This window comes from Psammomys obesus, unplaced genomic scaffold (assembly GCF_907164565.1).
Source record: "Psammomys obesus unplaced genomic scaffold, mPsaObe1.curated_primary_1811, whole genome shotgun sequence".
Lineage (NCBI taxonomy): Eukaryota > Metazoa > Chordata > Mammalia > Rodentia > Muridae > Psammomys > Psammomys obesus.
The window spans coordinates 54,542,783-54,570,726 of NW_026585504.1; the positions used below are offsets into that span (position 1 = coordinate 54,542,783).

Genomic DNA, 27,944 nt, shown 5'->3' on the forward strand with positions numbered 1-27,944 from the left:
ATATGACATGTGATGTACCAGTGTTCTGGGTTTCATTTCTAAGTACCCCAGAATGCATGCAGCCTATGGGTAGCAATTTTAAATGCATGTAGTGTTTATATTTATTACTCATTTGAGTCTCATGCAGACTGTTATGTGCTCCTGTAAGATATAACATCAAAACCTTATGATAACATTTGCATGCAAAAGAATGATATTAATGTCAGTAATGTCACCAAACTTTTCAGGAAAGAAATTTATTTGGCTGGCAGTTGAAAGATTGTCCAGCATTGGGAAGGCCTGGCACTGGAAACTCGAGGCAGTTGGTCACGTTGCATCTGTAGAAAGGAAGCAGGCAGAGAGGAATGAATGCTGGTTCTCAGCTCCCCTCTTCATTTTGTGCAGTCCAGGAGTTTATCGTATAGAATTACGATAAACTTGCTTTGAAATGGACTTTCTTTCTACAATAAACCTAACTAGATATTATAGCACAGGTATGCCCAGAATTTTATCTCTGACATGATTCTACTTTTTGTTATGCTGACAATCAATATTAGCTATCATACACATATACCAAAACCCTGACTTTAAAATCCACACAGAAATCATGTTGATGAAATCAACTACCTTAACTGTTCAGTTTCACATGTCCATCTTAATTATATAATGTGGTAACCCACAGATGAGCCAACCTAGGTATCAAGTCCATCTTGTTTTTAAGTGTACAGAACTATTTAAAGTGAATTCCATTTATTTGAGTGTCCTTCAAGGAAATCCAGATGTGAGCATGCGCTTTAAGTCCTTATCTAACACTCATCCTAACACTATGCTTATAGCTGGCCTTGTGATGCCTGAGTAGTGAAGAGCGCTTTGGAGCACTGTATTGTTCCTTTGTACCCTCTGCACATTGTACATTTGGTGCATGTGGCAACATATTTGCCAATTATTAACTACTACCACCCATTCAATGTACAAAGGCAGAATCGGCATACTTAAAATGACACATACCGTGCTGGCACAGCTTCCATTTCAGTCTCCCCAAAGACAGAATATGATTACACTGAATTGATTAAATGACTGAACAGTTACATAAATAAATATACATATTGGAAAATCTATACTTCTAAAGGAAAAAACATTGAACCAATAATTGGGTGATGATGTATGGATTATGTTTAGAACAGGTTACATACATGGAGAATGGAGACAATGTAACTTCTGATAGATGATAGGTAGTTATTTATTTAGTTAGGTAATTGGTCAATAGATAGATAGAGATAGAGAGATAGAAAGAAAGAATAAGCTAGGAGAGCTTTGAAAGTAGATTAGGTAATGGGCTATAGTTCTCAAAGAATCACCTCTACCTTAGTCTTTATTTGTCGGTGTGTAATTGGGCCTGTAATATCTGTAAAACTAAAGCATAATATCTGAAAGATATTCTAGCATGAGGGCCATAACATGATTCCATCAATATACCTTAGTAATAAACATAAACCTTTGTTAAACATAAGCATCATGACCGTTTCAAAGCTTTCCATTTTTATTTCTCATTCTTTTGCAGCTCTGTATTTAATAATAACTCTTTTTGCTAATTTTTATCACATTTGTGTATATTGACATTGTACTGGATAGTTTAATGTTCACTTTACACATGCTAGAGTTATCAAGAGGAGGGAGCTTCAATAGTTGAGAAAATGCCTCCATATAATTGAATTGTAGACAACTCTGTAAGGCATTTTCTTAATTAGATTGATGGGGAGGGCGAAGCCCATTGTGGGTGGTGCCATTACTGATCTGATGGTCCTGGATTCTATAAGAAAGCAGGCTGTGAAAGTCATGGGGAGCAGGCGACTAAGTAGCAAGCCTCTGTGGCCTCCTCATCACATCCTGCTCTCAGGTTCTTGCTCTGATTTAGTTCCTGTCCTGTCTTCCTTTGATAATAAGCAGTGATAGAGAAGTACAAGCCAGAAAAAAAAAAAAAGAAAAAAATTTTTACCCTAACTTGCTTTTTAGTCATGGTATTTCATCAAAGCAATAGGAACAATAACTAAGACAGATATTAACAATATTTCTGTAGTCTCAAGTGAATATTCTTTTGACAACTTTAACAATATGAGTTTAAAACATTTTGTTGTAGGAGTTAAAATTCAGTGGAATTAGTTTCTTCACTAGACTTTAGAGAAGTGCCATCCTATTTCAAAATTGTAAAGCACATGTTTCTCTGACAACATGATGGTTGTCAATTGTTTGGTTTGGGGAACTATTCTGAGGAAGACTCACTGTTGCCAGGAAGAAAACATATCAGCCCACGCTCTAAAATTAGAAATGGTTAATGAATATCAAAATATATAATTCATATTGAGGTGATTTTCAATATAATTCCCCACAGAGATATTATTAATAAAATTGAAGTCACGGCCAAAAAAAAAAAAAAAAAAAAAAAAAAAAAGTTAAGTGTATGGGGACTGTTCCCAAGTTTAAAATCATTAGGAAATTTAAAACCAAACCAAACCATTTCTATTTTCTACTAATATACTGAAACTGAAACGGGTGATAAAATATCTCTTCCCAGGCCATTGAAAAATTGGTGGGAAGTATTAATACAAAACATCTAAGCATTCAGTTCTTTCCTTTTTTTTTTAAAGCTAAATCACACCAATGGCAATAATCTTACTATTTATAGTTAATAATAACAGTTGCCTTCAGCACGTTAGCATGTTTTCCTGTCAGTGCTCAGTAATAGAAATGCTGTGGGTTATTGGTTTTATTCATGGGCCTTTGTTTTTCCGTTTGTAAAACTAAGAGGGTGGAAGAGGGAGGAAACCACATGATTCCTTTCCTCAGTTCATTTTCTGCTATTTGAATCTATGAAAAATAATGTTGTAATTATGTGGGCAGGACTCTCTGATGGCAAATGCTTTTCAATTCTTCCTGTTTCCTCCCCTTTTTTATTTGTGAGGATGTTCAAAATTAAACTGAATTTTAATTTGCAGTAATGTTTTGCCCCAAGTAATCACAACAGTGTCTAAAATACACCACACAGAGCCTTGCAACTTAAAATTTGCTTATTTCAATATATATTCCTGTGTGGGGGCATGCAGTTCCCTCAGAGGCCAGAGAGGGCATTGGATCCCTAGAATTGGAACTATAGGTGTTTGTGCACCATGTGACTTAGATGCTGGAAACTAAATATTAACCCCCTGGAAAAGAGGTAGACTATTTTAACTACTGAGCCACCTCTCCAGTATGCTTTGCAACTTAATGATCTTTGTTTCTGTTCTACTTTAGAAGCCCTGCTGTCTGCTTGTGTAGTGGACACTGATGTCCTGGTTTTGCTGTTATGTGTTTTAATTGACTACAACATTAAAGTGAACGGTCTAATTTTCATGCTGGACTTCAATTGCACATGTCTTTACCTTTAAAACAAAATTTCTTTGTTTTATCTATATCTTACATTCTTCCTTGTCTTGTCCTTTTGTTCTTATTGAAAGAGCCTTATTTAAAAAGTCCATGCATTCATTCAGTATAAAAAATTCCAGATATTTTTTGTATGTATCTATATATGATTTTGTATTAATCAGGATTCTCTAGACGAATATAACTGACATAATGCATGAATATAGGATTTATTAGAGTGGCCTATAGGCTGTGGTCCAGCTAATAGACTGTCTACCAACAGACAGTCCAAAAATACAGTAGTCTTTGAATCTGGATGTCTTGGCTGTTTTTCCGTAAATGCCAGAATCCTGAAGAAATAGGCCCTAATGCCAGCCAGAGTAAAGACAGACAGGTAAAGAGCAAAATCTTCCCTCTGTCCCTTATATAGGCTGCCACCAGAGGATGTGACCCAGATTAAAGATGCATTATACCACCTCAAAAATCTGGATTAAATGTTGGCTATTAGTTAATTCACCACAAAAAGTTTTCACAATGTTTGTGTATGTGTGTTTGCATGTATGTAAAGGCCAAGGAAAACCTCAGAAGTCATTCCACATATGTTATTCATCCTCTTTTTCCTTTGGAAATTAAAAAAAAAAGTGTATTTGTATTGGGGGTATCTGTCCATGTGAGTGCAAATGTCTAAGAGAGCAAGAAGAGAGTACTAGAACACCCAAAGATAGAATTATATGTGGTTACACCTAATATGGATTATATGTACTGAACGTGGGTCCTCTGTAAGAGCAGTACACTCTCTGAGCCATCTTTTCAACCCCCTTTTTGATCCTTTGAAAAATCTCAAATCTCTCATTGGCCTGGCACTCTCAGTAGGCTAGGCTGGTCAGCAAAATCCAGGAGTTCATCTCTCTCTGCCTCACAAGTACTGGAATTACAAGTGTGTGCCAGCATGCCCAGCATTTTTGTATTGTCACTTCAGATTCAATACTCAGATCATTATGTTTACATTGTAGAGTTTCATCCTTGAAAATGATGTTTTGTTTCACAGATTCTTATTATCTTTAGATGCTGTTTTCATTCTAATACTTAAAAGTAGGCCACAGAGGAAGACATTGCAGCCAGTCCTGATGAGACCTGATAAGCTAGGGTCAGATGGAAGGGGAGGAGGACCACTCCTATCAGTGGATTTAGAGAGGGGCAGAAAGGAGATAAGGGAGGGAAGGTAGGATTGAGAGGGAATGAGAGAGGGGGCTATAGCTGGGATACAAAGTAAATAAACTGTAATTAATATAAAAAATAAAAATTCAATTAAAAAAAAGAAAGAAATTATCAGGCATGGTGGTACACAGCTTTAATCCCAGCACTCGAGAAAGCAGAGGCAAGGGTATTGCTGTAGTTTGAGGCCAGCCTGGTCTACAAAAGCAAGTACAGGACAGCCATGGCTACACAGAGAAACCCTGTCTTTAACCCCCCCCCCAAAAAAAACCCAACAACAATAACAACAAATACCTCTGGTACTAAGTTTATTCTGAACTTGCAGAGGTATTTTGTCCTTGTCAAAATTTCTTTTTTATTTTTTAAAATTTATTTATTATTTATAAGAATTTATTTACTTTGTATCCTAGCTGTAGCTCCTCCCTGATCTCCTGTGGGTCCCAATCTCCCTCTCTCTTCTCCTCCCATATCCTTCCCCAAGTCCACTGATAGGGGAGGTTCTCCTCTCCTTCTATCTGACCCTGGCCTGTCAGGTCTCATCAGGATGGGCTGCATTGTCTTCCTCAGTTTTTTACACAATACAGTATAACAATGTTTATATAGCAATTATCTTTTATTACATATCAAAAACAATACTGAGAGTAGTGAAAATATAAGGTGAGTGTATACAATATGCAAATGCTAAGCTAGTTCATGTAAGAAAATTGAGCACCAGCAGACATTGACATGTTTTAGAAAGTCTTTGAACAATGTCCCTACTGATAAAGAGGAAGACGGTTTTTGTCAATTTTAAGTTAATATTGGACATTACATTCATAGTATAAAATGTGTGAAATAAGAAATAAAGAACATAGCCCCTGAGATTACTTGCCTCTATATCAACTTAAAGTTGAACAAAATTCACTTGTCCTTGTGTAGGGAATAGTATGCTTTGATCCCATTGTCTGTATAGAGCAGTCAGGTGGAGACTTTGTTGTACTTTGAGTGACCCACTATTTATGTACTCCTCTTTGGGCATTACTTTTAACTTCTCCTACTTTGCATTGTTGTCTGTATAGAGGACAAGATTTGGATGACAGTTCAGCACAACAACACAGAGCTGACTCGGGTACAGGGTTCCAACCCTGAGAAGCCCTATGCCATGACCTTAAACTATGGTGTCAGTATGGAGCAGCTGGAGGCTCTGATTGATGGCTCAGAGCACTGTGAACAGGAGGTGGCATACCACTGCAGGAGATCCCGCCTGCTTAACACACCAGGTAAGGTCCTGTCCATCTTCTTGGTACCTTGAAACCCATGAGACAATATCCTGGAGATATATATATATATATATATATATATATATATATATATATATATATATATATATATGTATATATTGACACAAGCTAGAGTCATTAGAGAAGAGAGAACCTCAATTTAAAAAGAAAGTAATCTTCAAAGGATAATTTTCTTAATGGCTAATGTGGGAGACCCAAACAATCAGGGGTGGTACTACCTCGGGGTAGGTAGTCCTGAGGTGTATAAGAGAAAAAAAAAACAAAAACATAAAAATAAATCTGAGAAAGCCTGGAGGAGCAAGCAACAATCAGTGCTCCTTCATGGCCTCTGCTTCAGATCCTGATTCCAGGTTCCTGCCCTGACTTCTCTCAATAATGGAGTGTCACTTAGGAATTGTAAGCTTTCCTTCTCAAGTTTCCTTTGGCCAAGATGCATTATCAAAGTAGTAACAACTCTAATTAAGATACTCAAAGAAATGGGTATTTGACAGGAAGTGGGCTGCAGTGCACTTGATCACTCTGCTTTGAAGAGAGATATGACCCAAAGAGGGCCATGAGTCTTGGCTTTAATATTAAGGGACTGTGTGTTAAGTATATATTTCTCTCTGTCTCTTCAGAAAGACATCCTGACAAAACTCATTCTCAGCAGTTGTGGTAATTATGAGGTTTGTGAGGAAAATAACATTTGAAGATAGAGTATTAGCGCTAGACATGGAAAGTGTGGTAGTTGGAAACTGGTTTTGAGAGATGGCAGATGGAATATGAATTCACAGTGTATCAAGGATCCTAGTATATACACTCAAGAGTGATGAGTTATGTCTAGAGCAAAGGATACCTAGGGAGAAAGCACCAGGAAAAGAGGCTAAACAAGATAAGCAGAGGCTACTCAGTGTTCACAGAATTTATATTGCCTGAAAAAAAGATAGTTCAATGGACATGACTCTAAAAGTAAATTTTCACTTTTACATAATTAATCAGTTATTAACATGGAGGTTCTCATATAGCATACATTTGCATTGAATTCACTATGTAGCTGGAAATGACCTTGAACTTCTAATTATCTTGCTTCCACCTGTGGAGTACAGGGAATACAGGTGTATGCCACCATGCTTGTTTTCTATCTCCCCCACCCCCATGGTGCTGGCCATCAAAATCAGAACTTTTGTGCAGGTTTGAAAAGCACGCTACACAATGGAGCTAATACCTAACCCTAAAGTTTCATTTCAGGAAAAAAAAATAAAAACCATGTGGCTAACTCTTTTTATTTTCCCCTGATGCTGTGTTTTATACTGACTAAATGACTGATTATTGTGTGTGTGTTAGTTACCCTTCTGGTTGTAATGTACACCTAACAAAACACCTATGCTTTGTCTCATGGTTCAAGTCTATCATGACATGAACCCTGGTGGCAAAAGCAGGATGGGGTGAGGCAACAGGAGAGTAAAACATTTGCCTGCTCATGTCCTCCAGGATAAGGAAGCACACAGGGGAGTAGCAACATTCTGCTACATTTTTCCATTTTCATTTCATTAAATGCCAAGACAGGTTGGGCCCATTAGAGTCTATGTCACTCTGGCTGGCCTGGAACTCCATGTATAGGATAGGCTAGGCTTGTACCCACTGAGATCTACACACCTCTTCTTCCTGAGGGCTGAGATTGAATGTGTGGGCCACTAAGTTCGTATGGACTCATTCATTTCTGCCAATATTAATTTATACAGAAGGGTATCAATTCTAAGAAACAGTATTAACCAAGTCTGTCACAAAGTTTACTCTCTCAGGGCTTAGCATTTGCTGATTTAGCCTGGCTGTGGAACAAGAGAGAGAAATGCCAGTAAAGCATGAGTGGGAGATGCCTGATTCAATACACTGCACTGCTTAACTAATCGACAGTCTTTAGGGGGAAGATATCTTTCCACCTAAGTGAATTTTCCAGATAACTGCCACTTATCTTTTTAAACACTGAAAATATTTTAAGAGAAATTTTAACTATTTGAAATGGAAATCTTTCTCCAATGGATTACATGCCTCCTTGCCTTTTTTAAACACATAATTCAGAACAGAAAATGGAACTTTTTTTTTTTTATGACCCAGGATCATCACTGTGAAATCAATTCTGGAACTCCTGTTGGATTCAGCCATGCTTGTCAGCCTGATGAAATCAACGCTCCCTCTCCGTGTTCCTTTTCTTGCATCTCAATCTCCATAAACTGCCCTACAAGGCCCAATGTCTGTGTTTTCTTGAATATTTCTCTGTCCCCTGATGAGTAAGCTAAACACATTTGCACTAAGCCTTTCTTAGGATGTTTTGCTCTAGGAACTGCCCTCCTTTCTTCTCATTGCCTTGTCATTTTCCAGTGTTTGAGTTCCTATGAAAAAAAGAATAGATGTCCACTATGACTTTGGGACTTCCCTAAAGGATTTATACTGTCATGTCACTTAGGTTATATCATTTCATTTATTTATATGTGTGTGTGTGTGTGTGTGTGTGTGTGTGTGTGTGTGTATGCACACATGTACTCACACCACAGCCACAATGCCCTTGGAGGTCAAATGTATTGCCCACTCTCTCCATTGCTGAAATCCTAGGCTGTTGGTGAGCCCCCCTACCTGGTGCCTGGGAGCAACACTCTGGGCCTCTGGCAGGGAGTCCCTGTCATTCGTGTGTATGCATGCATTGTCTTCCTGACTCAATTGTCCTGTGTTCTCTGAGTTTAGGTTTGCATAAGAAGAACATAGGTTTGTGGGATTTACATTGGTCATGAGGCCTCTGTCCCATCCTACCCTCACTTCTGCCAGCTTTCTCATTTTCTATGGTTCAATTACTTTACATGTTAAATTTATTTAAAAAAAGATATTAAACTCATAAGGCTCAGAAAAAAAAATGAGAAAGACAAATGAAGTCTGCAATCTTTGGACTGTCCCTGGGATAATCTCAGGCATCCAGTAACCAGTGTCTCTGCTCAAAGCTTCCATCTCAGAAGATAAGGAACAAAGTTGATGACTTCATGAAAAATAAGCTGAAAGTGAATTTTCTTTTTATTATTTATTACTTATAATTGAGAAATTCATACAGTGAATTTTTCCACTCTATCCTCTCTTCCCCAACTCTTTCTTCTCAGGTGTTCAGCCCAGTACCCATGCAACCTATATCTTTTTTTTTTCTTTTTCCAATGTGTGCTGCCCATATATTCATAGAGATATATGTAGCCTTCCACTGGAATGTGGTGGCTTTCAGGGGCTACAACCTTTAGGAAATCTGACTTTCTTTAGCATCTGTCAGTTGCCAACAGCCCCTCAGCTAATAGTGGAACTTCATGTCTACCTACACTCTCCATGGTGATAATTCATATGGATTGAGCTTAGACAGGTCTTGTGCATGCTATGATGACCCTCTGAGTTCATATTTTAAGCTGCCTTGTTGTGTCCAGAGGACACTCTTCCCTTTTATTCACTTACTATATCTGGCTCTTACAGTCTTTATACCTCTTCTTCTACAATAGTAATTCCTGAGGCTTGGAAAGAAAGACTGCAAAATAGATGTCCCATTTAAGGCTGAGTATTGCCCCCATCCTTACTCTATGAACCTTGCCTAGTCAATGGATCTCTGTGTTAATCATCATCTACTGAAAATAGAAACTTTTCTGATGAGGTTTGAGAGAAGTATTAATTCATGGGCATAACAATAAATCATTAAGAGGTAGTTTAATACTATGTCCATTTAGTAGAATAAATATAGTAGTAGGTTCTCTGTTAAGACCTATGACCTGGCTAGCCATAGATTCTTGGCTAAACAATGGTCCACAGTATGAATTTGATCTTGTAGAGAGAGACTGAAATCTCTCAGAATGTGCTTGACTATTTGCACAATGTTCTTGACACTGCATCTGTGGGCCTGTCTTGCCAGATCAACTGTTATCTTGAAGGGTTAACAGATGTAACACTGATGATACTGCTCTTCTCCAATAGGGTCTTACCTTAAGTTTTTGTAGGATAACCAATAAGATTGGCAATGGCCTATAACATATGTGTGTCTATTGAACCTTCCTAGCCAACAACTCCAAAAGGGGAAAAAAAAAAAAACTTTTGGAATTGGGCTTTTTACCTATATGCTTATAGTGTTTAATAGGTTCATCATTGCCCTATTAAAATGTCGCTAAAGTTTAAATGTGTGTGTGTGTGTGTGTGTGTGTGTGTGTGTGTGTACATGTCTATACTCTTCAGTAATAGGTAGAAGTAGGTTTCTTTTTTGTTTGATTTTTCAGGACAGGGTTTCTCTGTGTAGCCTTGGCTATCTTGGGCCCACGTTGTAGAAGAGTCTTGCCTTGAAATCACAGTGGACCCACCTGTTTCTGCCTCCCTGAGTGCTGGAATTAAAGGTGTATACCACCACATCTGGCTTCCCTCATTATATAAATTCAATGAAAATTTAAGAGAGGTTTGTCAGACCTGTAATTGTCACATCCCCAAAGGGAAGAGCAAATAAAGATGCTGAGACATCTCATCAGGTACAGAGATTTGTTGCCAAACCTGAAAATCCAAATTCAATTTCTAGGACACACATGGTGGAAGAAAAAAACTAAATTGCCGTTAATCACCTACTGCCCTTCACACAAATTCTGTAGGACTCCTGTGTGCACATGTGTTAGCACTCTATCTCTGTCTGTCTCTGTCTCTCTGTAGATAATAAATATAATAACATTTTCAATGAACCAACATATTCATGCCGATAACTGATTTTTAAAAACCAATTATATAGATGTTTCCAATGAGCAGTCTTCTTTGGTCTGTAGACACAGATATTATGCTGTAGATAGGACTACACGAAGATTTTTCACATCGATTTCTGTAACCATAACTGATTATATACTCAGGATATATTCCTTGAGGTACCATTGTTAGAACGGAAAGTGTGAATATTTTCAAGCATTTTTACCACCTTAAATTCTGTTGTGTATCAAGGTTGAGTCAATGCATACCTTTGGAAACACAAAGGAACTGTGTACTAATTTCTAAGCAATGGATATTTACTTTAAATTCTCACTCCAGTGCTGGAAAGCTTATGAATGTACAATGTCACCAAAGGAAATTGTAAATACTTTTTATTGGTAATATAATTATACATGCACATATGAGAGAAATACAGAGATAGAGAGACAGAGGCAGACATAGAGATAATACAGAGAACACTGTAGCTTATATGTTGCCACTAACTGATAATCAGAATGCCAGAATACTATGAAATGTGGCAAATATTTGCAGGTGGATTTAAGTTGGAAAGAAAATGATGCAGAAGAATTCTTCTTTCCATAGCACCTCCTCTGTACTTTACACAAGAGATAAGGAAGGGAAGAAGTAAAGAAGGCAAAATGAGAGAAAAGGAAAACAATCAAAAAACACCTTTAAATGGTCACTGATGATGGCAAAGGTTTCTTGTGGCTGTGGCTGTCTGTGTGAATGCCATCTGAGCAATCTCTCTAATCCAAGCCCCAGACCTGCACATTAAAGTTTATTATCCCTGTGTAGCTTGTTTGGTTCCAGAAAGCTGAGGAGACGCTGAGCTCCTCCTTGTACCTCACTCAACTAAATTAAAGCACACCACTTTTTCTTAAGTATTATACAAAGCTCTACAGATCAAAGAGAATGGGTATTTATAAAGAGCACGCATTTGTATGAAATTCTTTATTGTGTAGTAAATCAAGATGGAGAGAGAAGAGCAGCTAGGGCCACATCTTTGTCAGTACATCTTAAATTATGCAAATTCCTCAGAAGTATTCAAGTGTTGTACCACTCAGATTCTAGGTGGTCAGGCAGTAGATCTCAACAGTAATTCATTAGATCTCTCTCCAAACTCTAGGACTTCTTTGGTTATCTCTATCCAGCAGCAGTGAGAGCAGAGGAAAGACGGGTGAGTGGAGGCCATGCATGGAGTACCACTGTGTTTCTTTCATCGAGCTGGTGACTGAACCACGACACTCTTGTTTTATAACTATTCCTTTGCTATTTCCCTTCAGAGATACACATAACTGGCAGTTCAGGTATCATGCCATCTATCTCTGTAACTGAAGCTGTGTCCTGGAAACTCCTTGATGCTGTAATCAACAGGAAATATTTCCTGTAACACCCATGCATCCTTGCATTTCCCAACTCTCTGTGCTACTTCTTGCCATAGATTATTGCAAGGCTAAGGAATTGCTGCCGAACAGATTTTCAGAGCATGTATGTAGGCAGCTTGCTATGCTCCAACAGCCCCTTTCACTGAAGGAGGCTGGCTTACGATACAGCCAGGCCTGGCTGAGCTTGAGCCATTCCTTATACCTCAGGACCCTGAAGGCATTCTGTCTCTGGGCAGGGGTCAAGAAGTTAGTAAGTGATAAGTATATGGACTGAGGTAGCAGTCAGTTCAGGCAATGTTCACCTGCAAAGGAGAGAACGATCAACACTGAAGCTATGACCTTCACAATGGATCAGTAACTTGATAAACTACCTCCCTACATCAGGAACTTTTCTCCTCACTGTGACAAAAATATCTGTCAGAAAAATCTTTAGGAAGGAAGGATTTTATTTTGGTCCTTCCTGCAGGAGATATATCTATTGTGGCAGGGAAGATAGGAAGCAGATTAGTTTATGGGAAGGAGCATGTAGGTAGTCAGATGGAAGCAGCAGGTAAAAAGCAAAAATGGCTTAAGCCAGAAGTAAGACAAGACTGTGTATTCCTCCACACCTGAGTGCCATCAACCAACTACTTCTAGGATATCTCACCTCTTTAATGTTCTACAACCTCTATCACCACCTCAGTGGGGAAATAAAGTATTCTGATATATGACTTATGAGCAATATCTTCTATTTAACTCATAACACTTGATAAAAATCCCTCTGGAAGGAAGATATAATAGACCAAGGCTTGGAAAGATGTTCCTGTAGGATAGCCTCCTAAAATTCTCTGTAATAAATGGACATTTCGCATCCTATCCTTTCCCAAGTTCTCTTCCATATTTTCTGAAGAGTCAAGGATACTCCATTAGATTCTCTCAACATCCTGTCTGTTTCACTTATACTATTGTATTTAGCACTTTAGTGTGAAAGCTGACTTTGGAATTCCATGCATGGTTTTGACCTTGAGAGTCCTCAAAGACCCACGTTTAAAGACTTGATCTCTATCTCGATGCTGCTGGTTAGTGGTAGAACTTTTAAGGTTAAGCCCAGTAGGAGAAACTCAGGTCATTGAGGACAGCGCTTTCATTTTTTTTTCTTTTTCTCTTTTACATTGTGTGTGTGTTTGTATATGAGCAGATAAATCCATGTGTATATTTTTCTGTGGAATCCCCAAGGAAAGCTTGGGTGTGGTTTCATAGGACTCTGTCCACTTTTAGTTTTAAGAGTGTGTCCCCTACTGGCCTGGGCCTCACCAATTCTGCTTGGCTGTGATAGGGGTCTTCATTCATCTTTCCAGCACTAAAAATACTAGGACATTCCACAATGCTCAGGTTCTCATTTTATCTATCTGTTACGACCATATGTAGCTATAACTATCTTTTTATGTGGGTGCTAGGCATCTGAACTTAGGTCTTCAAATCTCTGCACAAGGTACTCTCACAGAATAATCTTTGTACTCTCCTCTGTTTTATTAATATTTCCTATGGGATCTCAAAATTATGTAGCAAGCACTTCACTGATTAAGCTATCTCCCTGGCCTCTTAACCATGGACCCAGCAACGTTGCTCCTCCTCTCAGTCCAACCATAGACACAAAACATTGGGGCCAAATTATCACAGAATGAAATCTCCAAAACTGTGAGTCTAACAAACCTCTTTTCCACACAGATTCATTGTCTCAGGGACTTGACAGCAGGAGGTAAAGCTGAGTAACATTCATGGAGCCCTCAGAAATTCAGACTCTATTACTTTGAAATCTAATGGTCGTAAGTCAAGCTGAACTGGAGTTTACCTTGGTTCTATCTGAACAGAAAGCATTTGAAAATCATACCTATCATACAAACAAGCTGGCTGTGAGGATTTCTCCACTCAGAACATCTGTTTACCTTCCAGGAACTGGAGATCCACTCAGTTTCCTTCACTTATCCCTACAGACTTGGAGCAGTTTAACCTTGTAGTCAATTTTTTAACCTTGTCATGTACCAATGAGATTTAAAGGCACACAATGTGACTTCTGTGAGATAATTATCATGTCCTAAATTTCCCTTTTCTCTTCATCATTCATACTTTAGCGAACATGTAGCTAGGTAGTTATACACACTTAGACACACACACATGAATTCACTCATGTGAACACAAACAAACACTTGTTCGTTATCTTCTAAAACACAGCATTCTAACTAGTGATTTAAGGTAGATGACAGGGTATGCACAGATTGTGTATGAAAATGAAAATACCATGTCAGTGTGTATAAGGATCTGCAACAGCCAACAATTTCAATACCTGATAGCTGTCATGGAAATGATACCCCAGAAATCCTCAGAGCTGACTGTGTTCTACTTATACACAACCAAGTATATTCTGTGTCATATATGCCATGAAATAATAATTCATTCTTGCTATACCCAAATAGAGCTACAAGGTTTTGAGTTCAATGAAGGCAGACCTACAATGTCCACTCTTCTGTGTACACAATTTCTATCTCAGGAGAATCTGTTGGAGGAATTACTTGTACCTTTTGGCAGAACCCATAATTTTTTCGCCCACTTAAACTAAGTTGAAGTTGCTTTGGTCTTCTCCTTACCATTTCACTGTTGCCAGCTAGAAATCTTCCCTCTACACCTTTCCTCCCACATACACATACAATACGCAAAGGTAGAAATGACCGAGAAGTCTATATCCTTTCATTTCACACTGCAAGATACCCCAGAATCATAAAAACAGTGCAATAAAAAACAGAAGCATAGGCACATGCCTCAAAAGAAACATTCATGAGCAGTAAGTGCTTTTAAATGTGTTCAACATTCTTAGCTACCAGAAAATGTAAATTGAAATTACCCCAACCAAAGTAGCTGTTGTATAGAAAATGATAAATGCTGGCAAGGACCAGTGGAGCTGATATGATGAAAATATAAATTGGTGCATATACTATGGAAAGAATTATAGAGATTCTTAACAAAACCTAAATGTAACTTTCATCCAGCTGTATGCTGTGAGGACATCCCTAAAACATCTACTGTGACCCTTTGTGGGCCCTTGCACATCCATCTTCACTGCTGTATTATTTACTACAGCCAAGATACAGATATTAAAAGACAAAAGGAAAGAAATAGGGGGGAAAAGATAATACAATTGAGGTAAATATGAGCAAAGTGAAATGACCCAAAATTTTCATAATAAAACACTTTAGTTTTGTTTCCAAATTAAAAACTCCTGTCATTAAAATTGTAATAGATATATCAGGGTCTTAATTTCTGGTTTTTTTTTGAGCTAAAATGTTAATTATAAAACAGGCACTGTAACATATGTCGGAAACTTCAGTACTTGGTGGTTGGATTCAGAAAAATCAAATGTTCAAGGTCTTTCTTTGTTATACAATGAGCTTGAAGTCAGCTTTAGCTACATGAAACCGTATTTCAATAAAAATAAAATAATAAGGTAATAGTTATTTATGCTTCCTGTTCTAAGAGAATCCATATAACAATCTGTACTTTTTGAAAGCCACGATCTTCAGCACTGGTAATACTGATTTCCAAGCACTGAGAACCTGGCACTTGCCTGGCTTTCCAAGCACCTTATTTCACTGAATCCTCTTAGCAGTCATCTGAGAGACTATTAATATTGTTATTATTATTATCTGATAAGAATAAGAAGTTATGAGAAATGAGGTGATTGGCCTATGTTCTTATAGCTCCTAGGTGCTGGAGAGCAATTACACTTCTATCTGCTTTGTAAGTCACTGTGCAAACTATCATCCAAAAAAAAAGAAAAGAAAAGAAAAAGAAAGCAGGCTTCAGACAAGGAAGAAAGTGATGCAGAGAAATCTCAGCTACCTAAAGGCTGACCTGATCCTGTTATCAGCTTCTGTGTAACCATGTGCCATCAACTCTGCTATGAACGTTACCACATACATTCCTCATCTCCTGGGCTCTGGTGGGCCCAGCTGAAGTAATTTGATGGTTCTATCATACATAGATTTACAGGCAGGAATGGCAGTTGCTGTTGGGTATTGGATGGGACCTGAGCTAGACATGTGTTTGTCTGAGATCTCACGTAGATGCATGGATCTCTCATGGATAATTCACTTATAAGAGTTACTGAGTTTCAAGGACACATGTATTAAAAAATAGAGTGAGCCAAGTGTGAAATGTTTCACATTTATTGCCTAGATTGTAAACCATGGAGCATTCTATATAGTTATCCCATTCTGATAACTAGAAGACAGTCATTTTATTGGCCCACATTCAAGAGGAAAAAAATATATTGCTCTTCCCTAATTAAAAAATAGTAAGACAGATTTTAAAGAACCATATATTATTTGATTTTTTTAATTTTATTTTTTCTTATCAGTTACATTTTATTAACTCTGTATCCCAGCCGTGTCCCGATCCCTCATTCCCTCCCAGTCCCTCCCTTCCTCCCTCATCTCCACCGTGCCCCTTGCCAAGTCCACTGATGGGGGGGACCTCCTCCCCATTCATCTGATCCTGTTTTATCAGGTATCTTCAGGACTGGCTGCAAAGCTCTCCTCTGATTTTTTAAAACATTAAATTAAATTTTTATTTTTTAATTCAGAAAACAGCAGCAAATAAAGGACAAAAACTCAGGTCCTTTCTTTTCCAGTTCAAGGCCTTTGGAATCATAGATAAGCAAATTATAACACAGTATGGCTCTCCATATGTCTCTTTTAGAGACTTAAATAGGATAAATTTATAGGACTTCATCACATCTTCAAACATAGATACTTGGGCTAGTCAAATAGTTCAGCAAGTAAAGGCACTGGCTAACAAGCCTGATATCCTAATCTGTATCCTGGGAACCCATATGAAGAATGTGGAAAACTGACTGTCAGAAGTTCTCCACAAGAACACTATATTACACACACACACACACACACACACACACACACACAATTTAAAAATAAACATAGAGACTAACCATGAATCTAAGAATCTAGTCAATGTATTTCACTGTATATGAAAACCACTTTTCATATACTTCTCTAATAATAACTCTTGGTGATTTCCTTGATACAGAAAGTCAGAATTTATAAGAAGTCAGTGAATTTATAAGAAAGATATCTACCTCTTCTAAGCCACAGACAAGGATCCATAGCTAATGGGAAATAAATACTCAAATAAATAATTTGATTCTAATGGGTTTGCCATTATATGTTACAATATAGAATAAACCCACTAAAAGCTGTACATCTAAACAAACTAAGCAAAAGAGAGGACCCTAACTAAAATGTTCAATCCCCATCCTGAAAGGCAAAGAGGATGGACATCAGAAGAAAACGAAAATAGGAAACAACCTCGGAACCCGCTACAGAGGGCCTCTGAAAGCCAGAAGAAAACAGGAAACAACCTTGAAACCTGCCACAGAGGGCCTCTGAAAGCTTCTGCAGTATAGACTGTCAAAGCAGATGCTGAGCCTGATGGCCAACTGATGGGCAGAGTGAATGGAATTTTATGTAAGAAGTGGGAAATAGTAAGAGCTAGAGGGAACGGGAACTCCACAAGCAGAGCAACAGAACAAGATAATTTGAACACAGGGAACTTCCCAGAGACTCCTACTCCAACCAAGGACTATTTGTGGAGATGACCTGGAACCCCTGCACAGGTGTAGCCCATGGCAGTTCAATGTCCAAGTGGGTTACATAGTAATGGGAAGAGGGACTGCCTCTGACATAATCTGATTGGCCTGCTCTTTGATCACTTCCCCCTGGGGGGGGAGCAGCCTTACCAGGCCACAGTAGAGGACAATGCAGCCACTTTTGATGAGAACTGATAGACTAAGATCAGAAAGAAGGAGAGGAGGACCTCCCCTATCAGTGGACTTGGGGAGTGGCATGCATGCAGAAAGGGGAGGGAGGGTGGGATTGGCAGGGGAGGAGGGAGGGGCTTATGGGGGGATACAAAATGAATGAAGTGTAATTAATAAAAAATAAATAAAAGAAAAAAAAATTAGAATTAAAAAAAAAAAATAAAATAACATCTCATATTTGAAAAAAAAAAATAAATAAATAAATAAATAAATAAATAATTTGATAGATATGTACCTACACATAATTAAGTTGATGTTTTGATCACAAATTATTTAAATGGCCAGTGGTTATTGTACAAGTATCAAAACTGAGACTTATTATAAGTCAGGGGGAGGTGATCAAAGAGCAGGCCAATCAGATTATGTCAGAGGCAGTCCCTCTTCCCATTACGATGTAACCCACTTGGACAATGAACTGCATGGGCTACATCTGTGCAGAAGTTCTAGGTTATCTCCATGAATGGTACTTGGTTGGAGTATGAGGCTCAGGAAAGACCCGTGTGCTCAAATTTTTGGTTCTGTTGCTCTCCTTGTGGACCTCCTGTCCTCTCCAGATCTTACTATTTTTTCCCACTTCTTTCATAAGATTCCCTGCATTCTACCAAAAATTTGGCCATAAGTCTCAACATCTGCTTTGATAGTCTACAGGGCAGAGCCTTAAAGAGGCCCTCTGTGGGAGGCTCCTAACTTGTTTCCTGTTTTCTTCTTCTTCTGATGTCCATCCTCTTTGCCTCTTGTAGTGGGGATTGAGCATTTTAGCCAGAGTTCTCCCTCTTGATTACTTTCTTTAGGTGTACAGACTTTAGTAGGTTTATCCTATATTATATGTCTATATGAGTGATTATATACTGTGTGTGTCTTTCTACTTCTGGGATAGCTCACTCAGGATGATCCTTTCCAGATCCAAGCATTTACCTGCAAATTTCATCATTTCCTTGATTTTCATTGCTGAGTAATATTCCACTGTGTAGATGTACAACAATTTCTGTATCAATTCTTCAGTTGAGGGGCATCTGGCTATTTCCAGCTCCTGGCTATTACAAATAAAGCTGCTACAAACATGGTTAAGCAAATGTCCTTACTGTGTACTGGAGCCTCTTTTGGATATATGCCTAGGAGTGGTATAGCTGGACCTTGAGGAAGCACTATTCCTTGTTGTCTGAGAAAGCACCAGATTGATTTCCAGAGTGGTTGTACAAGTATACATTCCCACAAGCAGTGGAGGAGTGTTCCCCTTTATCCACAACCTCTCCAGCATGTGTTGTCACTTGAGTTTTTGATCTTAGCCATTCTGATGGGTGTAAGGTGAAATCTCAGGGTCGTTTTGATTTGCATTTCCCTGATGGCTAATGAGGTTGAGCATTTCTTTAAGTGTTTCTCTGCCATTCGATATTGCTCTGCAGAGAATTCTCTGTTTAGCTCTGTATCACATTTTTTAATTGGATTACTTGATTTGTCGCTTCTCAACTCCTTTAGGTCTTTATATATACTGGATATTAGCCCTCTGTCTGATAGAGGGTTCGTGAAGATTCTTTCCCAATCTGTAGGCAGTTGTTTTGTTTTGGGGACATTGTCCTTTGCTTTACAGAATCTTTTTAGTTTCATGAGGTCCCATTTATTGATTGTTGCTCTTAGAACCTGTGCTGTTGGTGTTCTGTTCAGGAAGTAGTCTCCTGTACCAATGAGTTCTAGGGTCTTTCCCACTTTTTCTACTAACCGATTTAATGTGTCTGGTGTTATATTTAGGTCTTTGATCCACTTGGACTTTAGTTTTGTGCAGGGTGGTAAGTATGGATCTATTTGCATTTTTCTACATGTAGACATCCAGTTAGACCAGCACCATTTGTTGAAGATGCTATCTTTTTTTCCATTGCATGGTTTTGGCATCTTTGTTAAAGATCAGTTGTCCATAAGGGTGTGGGATATTTTCTGTGTCTTCTATTCGGTTCCATTGATCCACAATTCTGTTTCTATGCCAGTAACATGCAGTTTTTATTTTTATTTATTTATTTTTTTGCATAAACAAAATTTTTATTAACTAATATCTTAACTATCTAAATTTAATTTTTTAATATTTTTTCTTTATTAATTACACTTTATTCACTTTGTATCCTCTCCTCCTGGTTCCTTCTCTCCTCCCATTTCAATCCCTCCCTTCCTCCACCTTCTGTTTGCATGCCCCTTCCCTACTGCACTGACAGGGGAGGACTTCTTTTCCTTCCTTCTGATCCTAGTCAATTAGGTCTCATCAGGTTTGGCTGCCTTGTCCTCTTCTGTGGCCGGGTAATGCTGCTTCCCCCTCAGGGGGAGGAAATTAAAGAGCAGGCCAATCAGTTCATGTCATAGACAGTCCCTGTTCATATCTCAATGGAACCCATTTGGATACTGAACTGCCATGGGCTACATCTGTGCAGGGGTCTTAGGTTATCTCCATGCATAGTCCTTGGTTAGAATAGCAGTCTCAGGAAAGACCCCTGTGCTCAGATTTTTTGGTTCTGTTGTTCTCCTTATGGAGTTCCTGTCCTTTCCCGAACTTACTGTTTCCCACTTCTTTCCTAAGATTCCCTGCACTCTGTCCAAAGGTTGTCCATAAGTCTCAGTATCTACATTGATAGTCTGCAGGGCAGAGCTTTTCAGAGGTCCTCTGTGTTAGGCTCCTGACTTGTTCCCTCTTTTCTCCTTCTTCTGATGTCCAGCCTCTTTGCCTTTCTTGGTAGGAATTAAGCATTTTAGCAAGAGTCCTCCCTCTTGATTAGTTTCTTTAGGTGTACAGATTTTAGTAGGTTTATCCTATATTATATGTCTATATGAGTGAGTATATACTGTGTGCATCCCTCTGCTTCTGGCAGAGCTCACTCAGGATGATCTTTTCCAGATCCCACCATTTACCTGTAAATTTCATGATTTCCTTGTCTTTTATTGCTGAGTAATATTCCATTGTGTAGATGTACAACAATTTGTGCATCCATTCCTCCACTGAGGGGCATCTGGGCTGTTTCCAGCTTCTGGCTATTACAAATAAAGCTGCTACAGCATGGTTGAGCAAATGTCCTTTTTATATACTTGAGCCTCTTTTGGATATATGCCTAGGAGTGGTATAGCTAGACCTTGAGGAAGCGCTATTCCTAGTTGTCTGAGAAAGAGCCAGATTGCTTTCCAGAGTGGTTGTACAAGATTACATTCACACCAGCAGTGGAGGAGGGTTCCCCTTTCTCCACAACCTCTCCAGCATGTGTAGTCTCTTGAGTTTTTGATCTTAGCCATTCTGATGGGTGTAAGGTGAAATCTTAGGGTTGTTTTGATTTGCATTTCCCTGATGGCTAATGAGGTTGAGCATTTCTTTAAGTGTTTCTCTGCCATTTGATATTCCTCTGCAGAGAATTCTCTGTTTAGCTCTGTATCACATTTTTTAATTAGATTTCTTGATTTTTTTTTTTTGCTATTTAACTTCTTTAGTTCTTTATATATACTGGATATTAGCCCTCTGTCAGATATAGGGTTGGTGAAAATCTTTTACCAATCTGTAGACTGTCGTTTTGTTTTGAGGACAGTATCCTTTGCTTTACAGAAGCTTTTCAGTTTCATGAGGTCCCATTTCTTGATTGTTGCTCTTAGATCCTGTGCTGTTGGTGTTCTGTTTAGGAAGTTGTCTCCTGTGCCAATGAGTTCAAGGGTATTCACCACTTTTTTTTCTAAGTGGTTTAGTGTGTCTAGTTTTATACTGATGTCTTTGATCTACTTGGACTTTATTTTGTGCAGGGGGATAAGTATGGATCTATTTGCATTTTTCTACATGTAGACTTCCAGTCATACCAGCACCATTTGTTGAAGATGCTATTTTTTTTTCCATTGAATGGATTTGGCATCTTTGTAAAAAATCAGGTGTCCATAAGTGTGTGGATTTATGTCATGGTCTTCTATTTGATTCCATTGATCCACCAGTATGTTTCTATGCCAGTACCTTGCAGTTTTTATTATTGTTTCTCTAGGGTACAACTTGAGATCAGGGATGGAGATAACTCCTGAAGATCTTTTACTGTAGAGAATTGTTTTAGCAATTCTGGGTTTCTTGTTGTTCCATATGAATGTGAGGATTTTTCTTTCCAGGTCTGTAAAGAATTGTGTTGGTAATTTGATGGGAATTGCATTGAATCTGTAGAGTGTTTTTGGTAAGATGACCATTTTTACTATGTTAATCCTGCCAAGCCATGATCAGTGGAGATCTTTCCATCTTCTGATATCTTCTTCTATTTCTTTCTTCAAAGACTGGAAATTTTTTTCATACAAGTCTTTGACTTGCTTGGTTAGGTTCACACCAAGGTACTTTATGTCATTTGTGGCTATTGTGAAGGGTATTGTTTCCCTAATTTCATTCTCGGTCCTTTTGTCCTTTGTATACAGGAAGGCTACTACTGGTGCTCTATAGTACAGCTTGAGATAAGGGATGGAGATACCTCCAGAAGATCTTTTATTGTAGAGGATTGTTTTAGCAATTTTGGGTTTCTTGTTATTCCATATAACATTGAGAATTTTACTTTCCAGGTCTGTAAAGAATTGTTTTGGTAATTTGATGGTTACTGCATTGAATATGTAGATTGCTTTTGGTAAGATGGCCATTTTTACTATGTTAATCCTGCCAAGCCATGACCTTGGTAGATCTTTCCATCTTCTGATATCTTCTTTTAGTTCTTTCTTTAGAGACATGAAAATTTTTTCATACAAGTCTTTGAATTCGAAATCCTCATGCCAGTGACTTAATGGCTCACCTAAAAGCCCTAGGGAAAAAAAGAAGCAGACACACCAAAGAGGAGTAGACAGCTAGAAATAATCAAACTCAGGGCTGAAATCAATAAATTAGAAACAAATAAAACAATTCAAAGAATCAATGAAATCAAGAGCTGGTTCTTCGAGAAAAATCAACAAGATAGACAAACCCTTAGCCAAACTAACTAAATTGCAAAGAGACACTATCCAAATCAAAAAAATCAGAAATGGAAAGGGGGATATAACAATAGACACTGAGGAAATCCAAACAATCATTAGGACTTACTTCAGAAGTCTAGATGCCACTAAATTTGAAAATCTAAATAAAATGGACAATTTTCTTGACCGATTCTACATGCCAAAGCTTGAATCAAAACCAGGTAAATCAATTAAATAGTTCTATATCCCCTAAGAAAATAGAAACAGTCATCAAAAGTCTCTCATCCAACAAAAGCCCAGGACAAGATGGTTTCAGCACAGAATTCTACCAGACTTTCAAAGAAGAGCTAACTCCAATTCTCTTTAAACTATTCCACAAAATAGAAATGGAAGGAACACTACCAAACTCATTCTATGAAGCCACAGTCACCTTGGTACCTAAACCTCACAAAGACCCAACAAAGAAAGAGAATGTCAGACCAGTCTCCCTTATGAACATTGATGCAAAAATACTTGCAAACCGAATACAAGAACACATCAAAGGTATCATCCACTATGACCAAGTAGGCTTCATCCCAGGTATGCAGGGTTGGTTCAATATACGGAAATCCATCAATGTGATCCACCATATTAACAAACTGAAAGAAAAAAAAAACATGATAATCTCCTTAGATGCTGAAAAAGCATTTAACAAAATACAACATCCATTCATGCTTAAAGTATTGGAGAGATCAGGGATACAAGGCACATATCTAAACATAGTAAAGGCAATATACAGCAAGCCTATAACCAACATCAAACTAAATTGAGAGAAAGTTAAAGCAATCCCGCTGAAGTCAGGGACAAGACAAGGCTGCCCACTCTCTCCATATCTCTTCAACATAGTTCTGGAAGTCCTTGCTAGAGCAATAAGACAATTGAAGGATATCAAGGGGATACAAATCGGAAAGGAAGAAGTCAAAGTATCACTATTTGCAGATGATATGATAGTATATCTGACTGACCCCAAAAATTTTACCACGGAACTCCTACAGCTGATAAACACCTTCAGCAAAGTGGCAGGATACAAAATTAACTCAAAAAAATCAGTAGCACTCCTGTATACAAAAGACAAAAGGGCTGAGAAGTAAATTGAGGAAACAACACCCTTCACAATAGCCACAAAAGACATAAAGTACCTTGGTGTAACCCTAATCTTCCTGATTTCTTTAAGCCATCCCAATTCATTCATGTAGCTACCCATCTCCTGTGAGTAAATGTCATCCTCATTTGCTAAATGAACAGTCAAAATGTGAAATGTATTCTTCATTTCCATTTTCTATTAGGTATATCAACACATACTCAAACTTCTGTAATTGCAGATTTTGTAATTCCACTGATGCAACTTGCCTTGCAACCCTTGCATGGCTTCATTGTGATCCCGTGCAGTGTACTTCCTTTTCTGTACCAATCTATATCCCACCTTCAGCCTTGCAGATGAAATGCTATTTTTAAAATAATATTATGAAACTGGGCTTCAGATCTTTGCCTCTGCCTTGAAAATAAAACATTGACTCTTTTTATATGACTTGCAGAATTCTGAGTGATGGAGACTCTGTTGGCCCATCTCCTACAATCTCACTCCATATTGCCCTACTTCTTTCTCTGTCCTTTTCTGAAATTGGCCCACTGCTTACACCAGTGCAGTAAGTTCCATTTCTGTCTCTGTGCTGGGATAGCTTTTGTTATTTGGCCCTCATACTGACTTTTATATATAACCGAAAAGCCTATTCTATTACTCTTTACTGCCTTATCCTAAGTTTATAGTCTGTGTAGATCTCAATACAGACATTTTCTTCCCATTTATTCACTGAAGTTCTTTATGCCCTGAGTATTAGAAAATGATATCCAGATGAAGGAGAGTTGTGTTACCTTGATTTTTAACCTTCAAATGCCTAGAATTGCCCTTAGATATGAGAGAGACTTACTGAGTAGTTGTTGGAATAATAAAATATCCCTTCCCCTCCAATTAAGAATGACTTCTCTCATGTATGTGATGTGGAAGAGAGCAGTGACTGAGCAAGTGCATTTGGCTGATCCTGAGACCTGGATGCTCACAGGCAGACAGCTACATCACAAAATAGAAACTGCCGGCCTGGGAGGCTCTGTCATTGACTCTCTGTGACCTTGAACAAGTTACTAACATTTTATGGGCCTCAGGATTCTCATTTTTAGCACTGGAAGTTATATTTCATGTTCCCCAAGTATCTTTTCTAACATGGCTCTCATGTCTCTACTCTAACCAAACAATCTGAGTGAAAATTTACATCAAAGTTTATTACTTTCTTGTCACAGTAAAGAACTAAAACTGTTGGTAAAACAGCCAAAAATTTTTATTTTTGAGACACTTCAGCCAAAGACAAATGGTATGTATTTATGTAGTAAGTAATGTCTTTACCTCTTTCATGCCCACTACCACTTCAGAAAAAAACTTTCCAATAAGTGAAACTTATTGATCAGGGAAAGTATGGGTCTGCTGCTGTCCTACATCAAGATCAGTTAGAACAATACAGAAAAAAGTACAGCTTAATGGTAGAATACTCGCCTAACCTGTATGTGGCCCTGGGTTCAATCCCAAGCACTATAAGGTAGTTAATAGTTACTACTAATAGTAAATGCAAGGAAAATATTTCTTACAGTGTTAGTTATGATTGTCTCTGCATCTGAACACAATGACCAGAAGTGAATGAAAGACAGCTTTCAGTTGGAAATAATGAGCAAGAAAATAGCAGTCAGAATGGGTGTAAGGCTACTTGCTAAACCAATCACAGACCCACAGCAGAGGGAGGACAGTGCCAGCAGTCCTTTGGCTTCTCCCTTGCCTCTTTCATTTAGGCCTAGACTCCAGTTCACACGGTAATGTCAATCACATTCAGAGTGAATCTTCACCTCTTAGTTACTTCTTTCTGGAAATTCTCTGACAGGCACACACACTAATGCCTCACTAATGCCCCTGACATTATCTAACCCAGTCAAATTGACAGTCATAATTAACCATTACAGCTTTAGAGGAAGTAAAGGGAGGGAATATGGAAAGGATATGCTAACAGTAAAGGCCAGTTAAGGGAACATATGGAAATTTACTACAGTAGAGGCTTCTTAAAATATACACAATTATGAAAGAAACCTAAATGAAATCATTAAATAATGAGGAAGACCATGGTCCAGCTCGATATCTCTTAACACCAAGTAAAACTCCAGTGCCAAGAATAGGTTACATCTAATTGTGTTGTTGCTCAAGGGGGCTCCATGGAAGTCCATAAACAACTCAGGGTATTGCCAGGACTATTGTCTGCTCTCCATAAACGAATAGTAAAGCCCCATTGCTAAAGACAAGACCTGACTATCTCATTGAACATGGAGAAGTTAATCTGGTGCCCACCTAGAGTCTTTACTGTATTGATTAGTGTTCATGATACTTGTAGGAATTCACCATTACACCGCACTCTAAGCTGTTTTAAAATTCACTCTCATAAGATAGAAGCTTATGTCTCTAACATGGACTCAGGGGAAGGCTCTTTGATCACCTCCCCTTGGTGAGGTGACCTAGTAAGATCACAGAGAAAGAGGATCTAGAACTAAATGATGAGACCTGGTAGACTAGGGTCAGATAGTGGGGGAGGAGGACCTCCCCTATCAGTGGACTAGGGGAGAGACATAGAGGGGGAAAAGGGAGGGAGGTGTTTAACTTGAGTTTTTTAAATATATATTTAGAAATAGCCTTTTGGTTGTAGGATTGGTGAAGATCTTTTCCCTATCTGTAGGCAGTTGTTTTGTTTTGACGACAGTTTCTTTGTTGTACAGAAACTTTTCAGTTTCATGAGGTCCCATTTATTGATTGTTGCTCTTAGAGCCTATGCTGTTAGTGTTCTGTTCAGAAAGTTGTCTCCTGTGCCAATGAGTTCAAGGCTCTTCCCCACTTTTTCTTCTAACAGGTTTAAGTGTGTCTGGTTTTATGTTGAGGTCTATCATCTAATTGGGCTTAAGTTTTATGGAGGGTGATAAATATAGATCTATTTTTTTCTTCTACATGTAGACACAGTTAGACTAACACCATTTGTTGAAGATGTTATCTTTTTCCATTTTATGGTTTTAGCTTCTTTGTCAAAAATCAAGTGTTCATAGTGATATGAATCTATTTCTGGGTCTTCATTTATTTTCCATTGATCCATTAGTTTGTTTCTATGCTAATACCAGTCTGTTTTTATCACTGTTGCTCTGTAGTACAGCTTGAAAGCAGGGTTAGAGATAACCCCAGAATTCATTTTATTGTACACTATTGTTTTAGCTATTCTGGGTTTTTGCTTTTCCTATGAAGTTGATATTTGTTTTTTTTTTTTAATTATTTAGTCACTTTATATTTTGATTGTAGCACCCACTATCATCTCCTCCTGGTCTCTCCCTCCCTCCTTCATCCCTCTTTCCCCTTCTCTAGTCCACAGAAAGAGAAAACCCTCCTCTCCTTTTTTTTTTTCAAGGTCTGTGAAGAATTGTGTTGATATTTTGATGAGAATTGCATTGAATCTGTAGATTGCTTTTAGTAGGTTGGCCATTTTTGCTATATTAATCTCACTGATCCCCAAGCATTTGAGACCTTTCCATCTTATGATATCTTCTTCAGTTTCTTTCTTCAGAGACTGGAAGTTCTTGTCTTACAGCTCTTTCATTTGTGTGGTTAGAGTTACACCAATATTATATTATTCGTGGTATTGTAAAGCGTGCTGTTTTTCTAATTCCTTTCTCAGACTGTTTGTTGTTTGTATACAGGAGGGCTACTGTTTTGTTTTTTTTTTTTTAGTTAATTTCAATTCCAGCCACTTTGTTGAAGTTGTTTTACAGTTGTAGGGGTTCTCTGGAAGAATTTGGGGGGTCACTAATGTATAATATAATATCATCTGCAGATGGTGATACTTTGACCTCTTCCTTTCCAGTTTTTATTTCCTTGATCTCTTTTAGTTGTCTTATTACTCTAGCTAGGACTTCAAGCACTATATTGAAAATATATAGCGTGGACAGCTTGTATTTTCTCTCATTTCATTGGAAATGTGCATTAAGTTTCATTACATTTAACTTGATGTTGGCTGTGGCTTACTGTGTATTGCCTTTATTAAGTTTAATATGAGCCTTGTT

The 27,944-nt window shown here is 38.1% G+C and overlaps 1 protein-coding gene across 2 annotated transcripts in view; it reads left to right on the forward strand.

Moving 5' to 3' along the window:
- The window catches only part of LOC129672165 (contactin-associated protein like 5-1-like), a 796,696-nt gene that overhangs the window by 548,561 nt on the left and 220,191 nt on the right, over positions 1-27,944 (forward strand). For both annotated transcript variants that reach the window (XM_055601463.1, XM_055601471.1), the window contains exon 13: positions 5,649-5,849. In XM_055601463.1, coding sequence (XP_055457438.1) covers positions 5,649-5,849 — 201 coding nt within the window. The remainder of the gene's footprint in view (positions 1-5,648; positions 5,850-27,944) is intronic.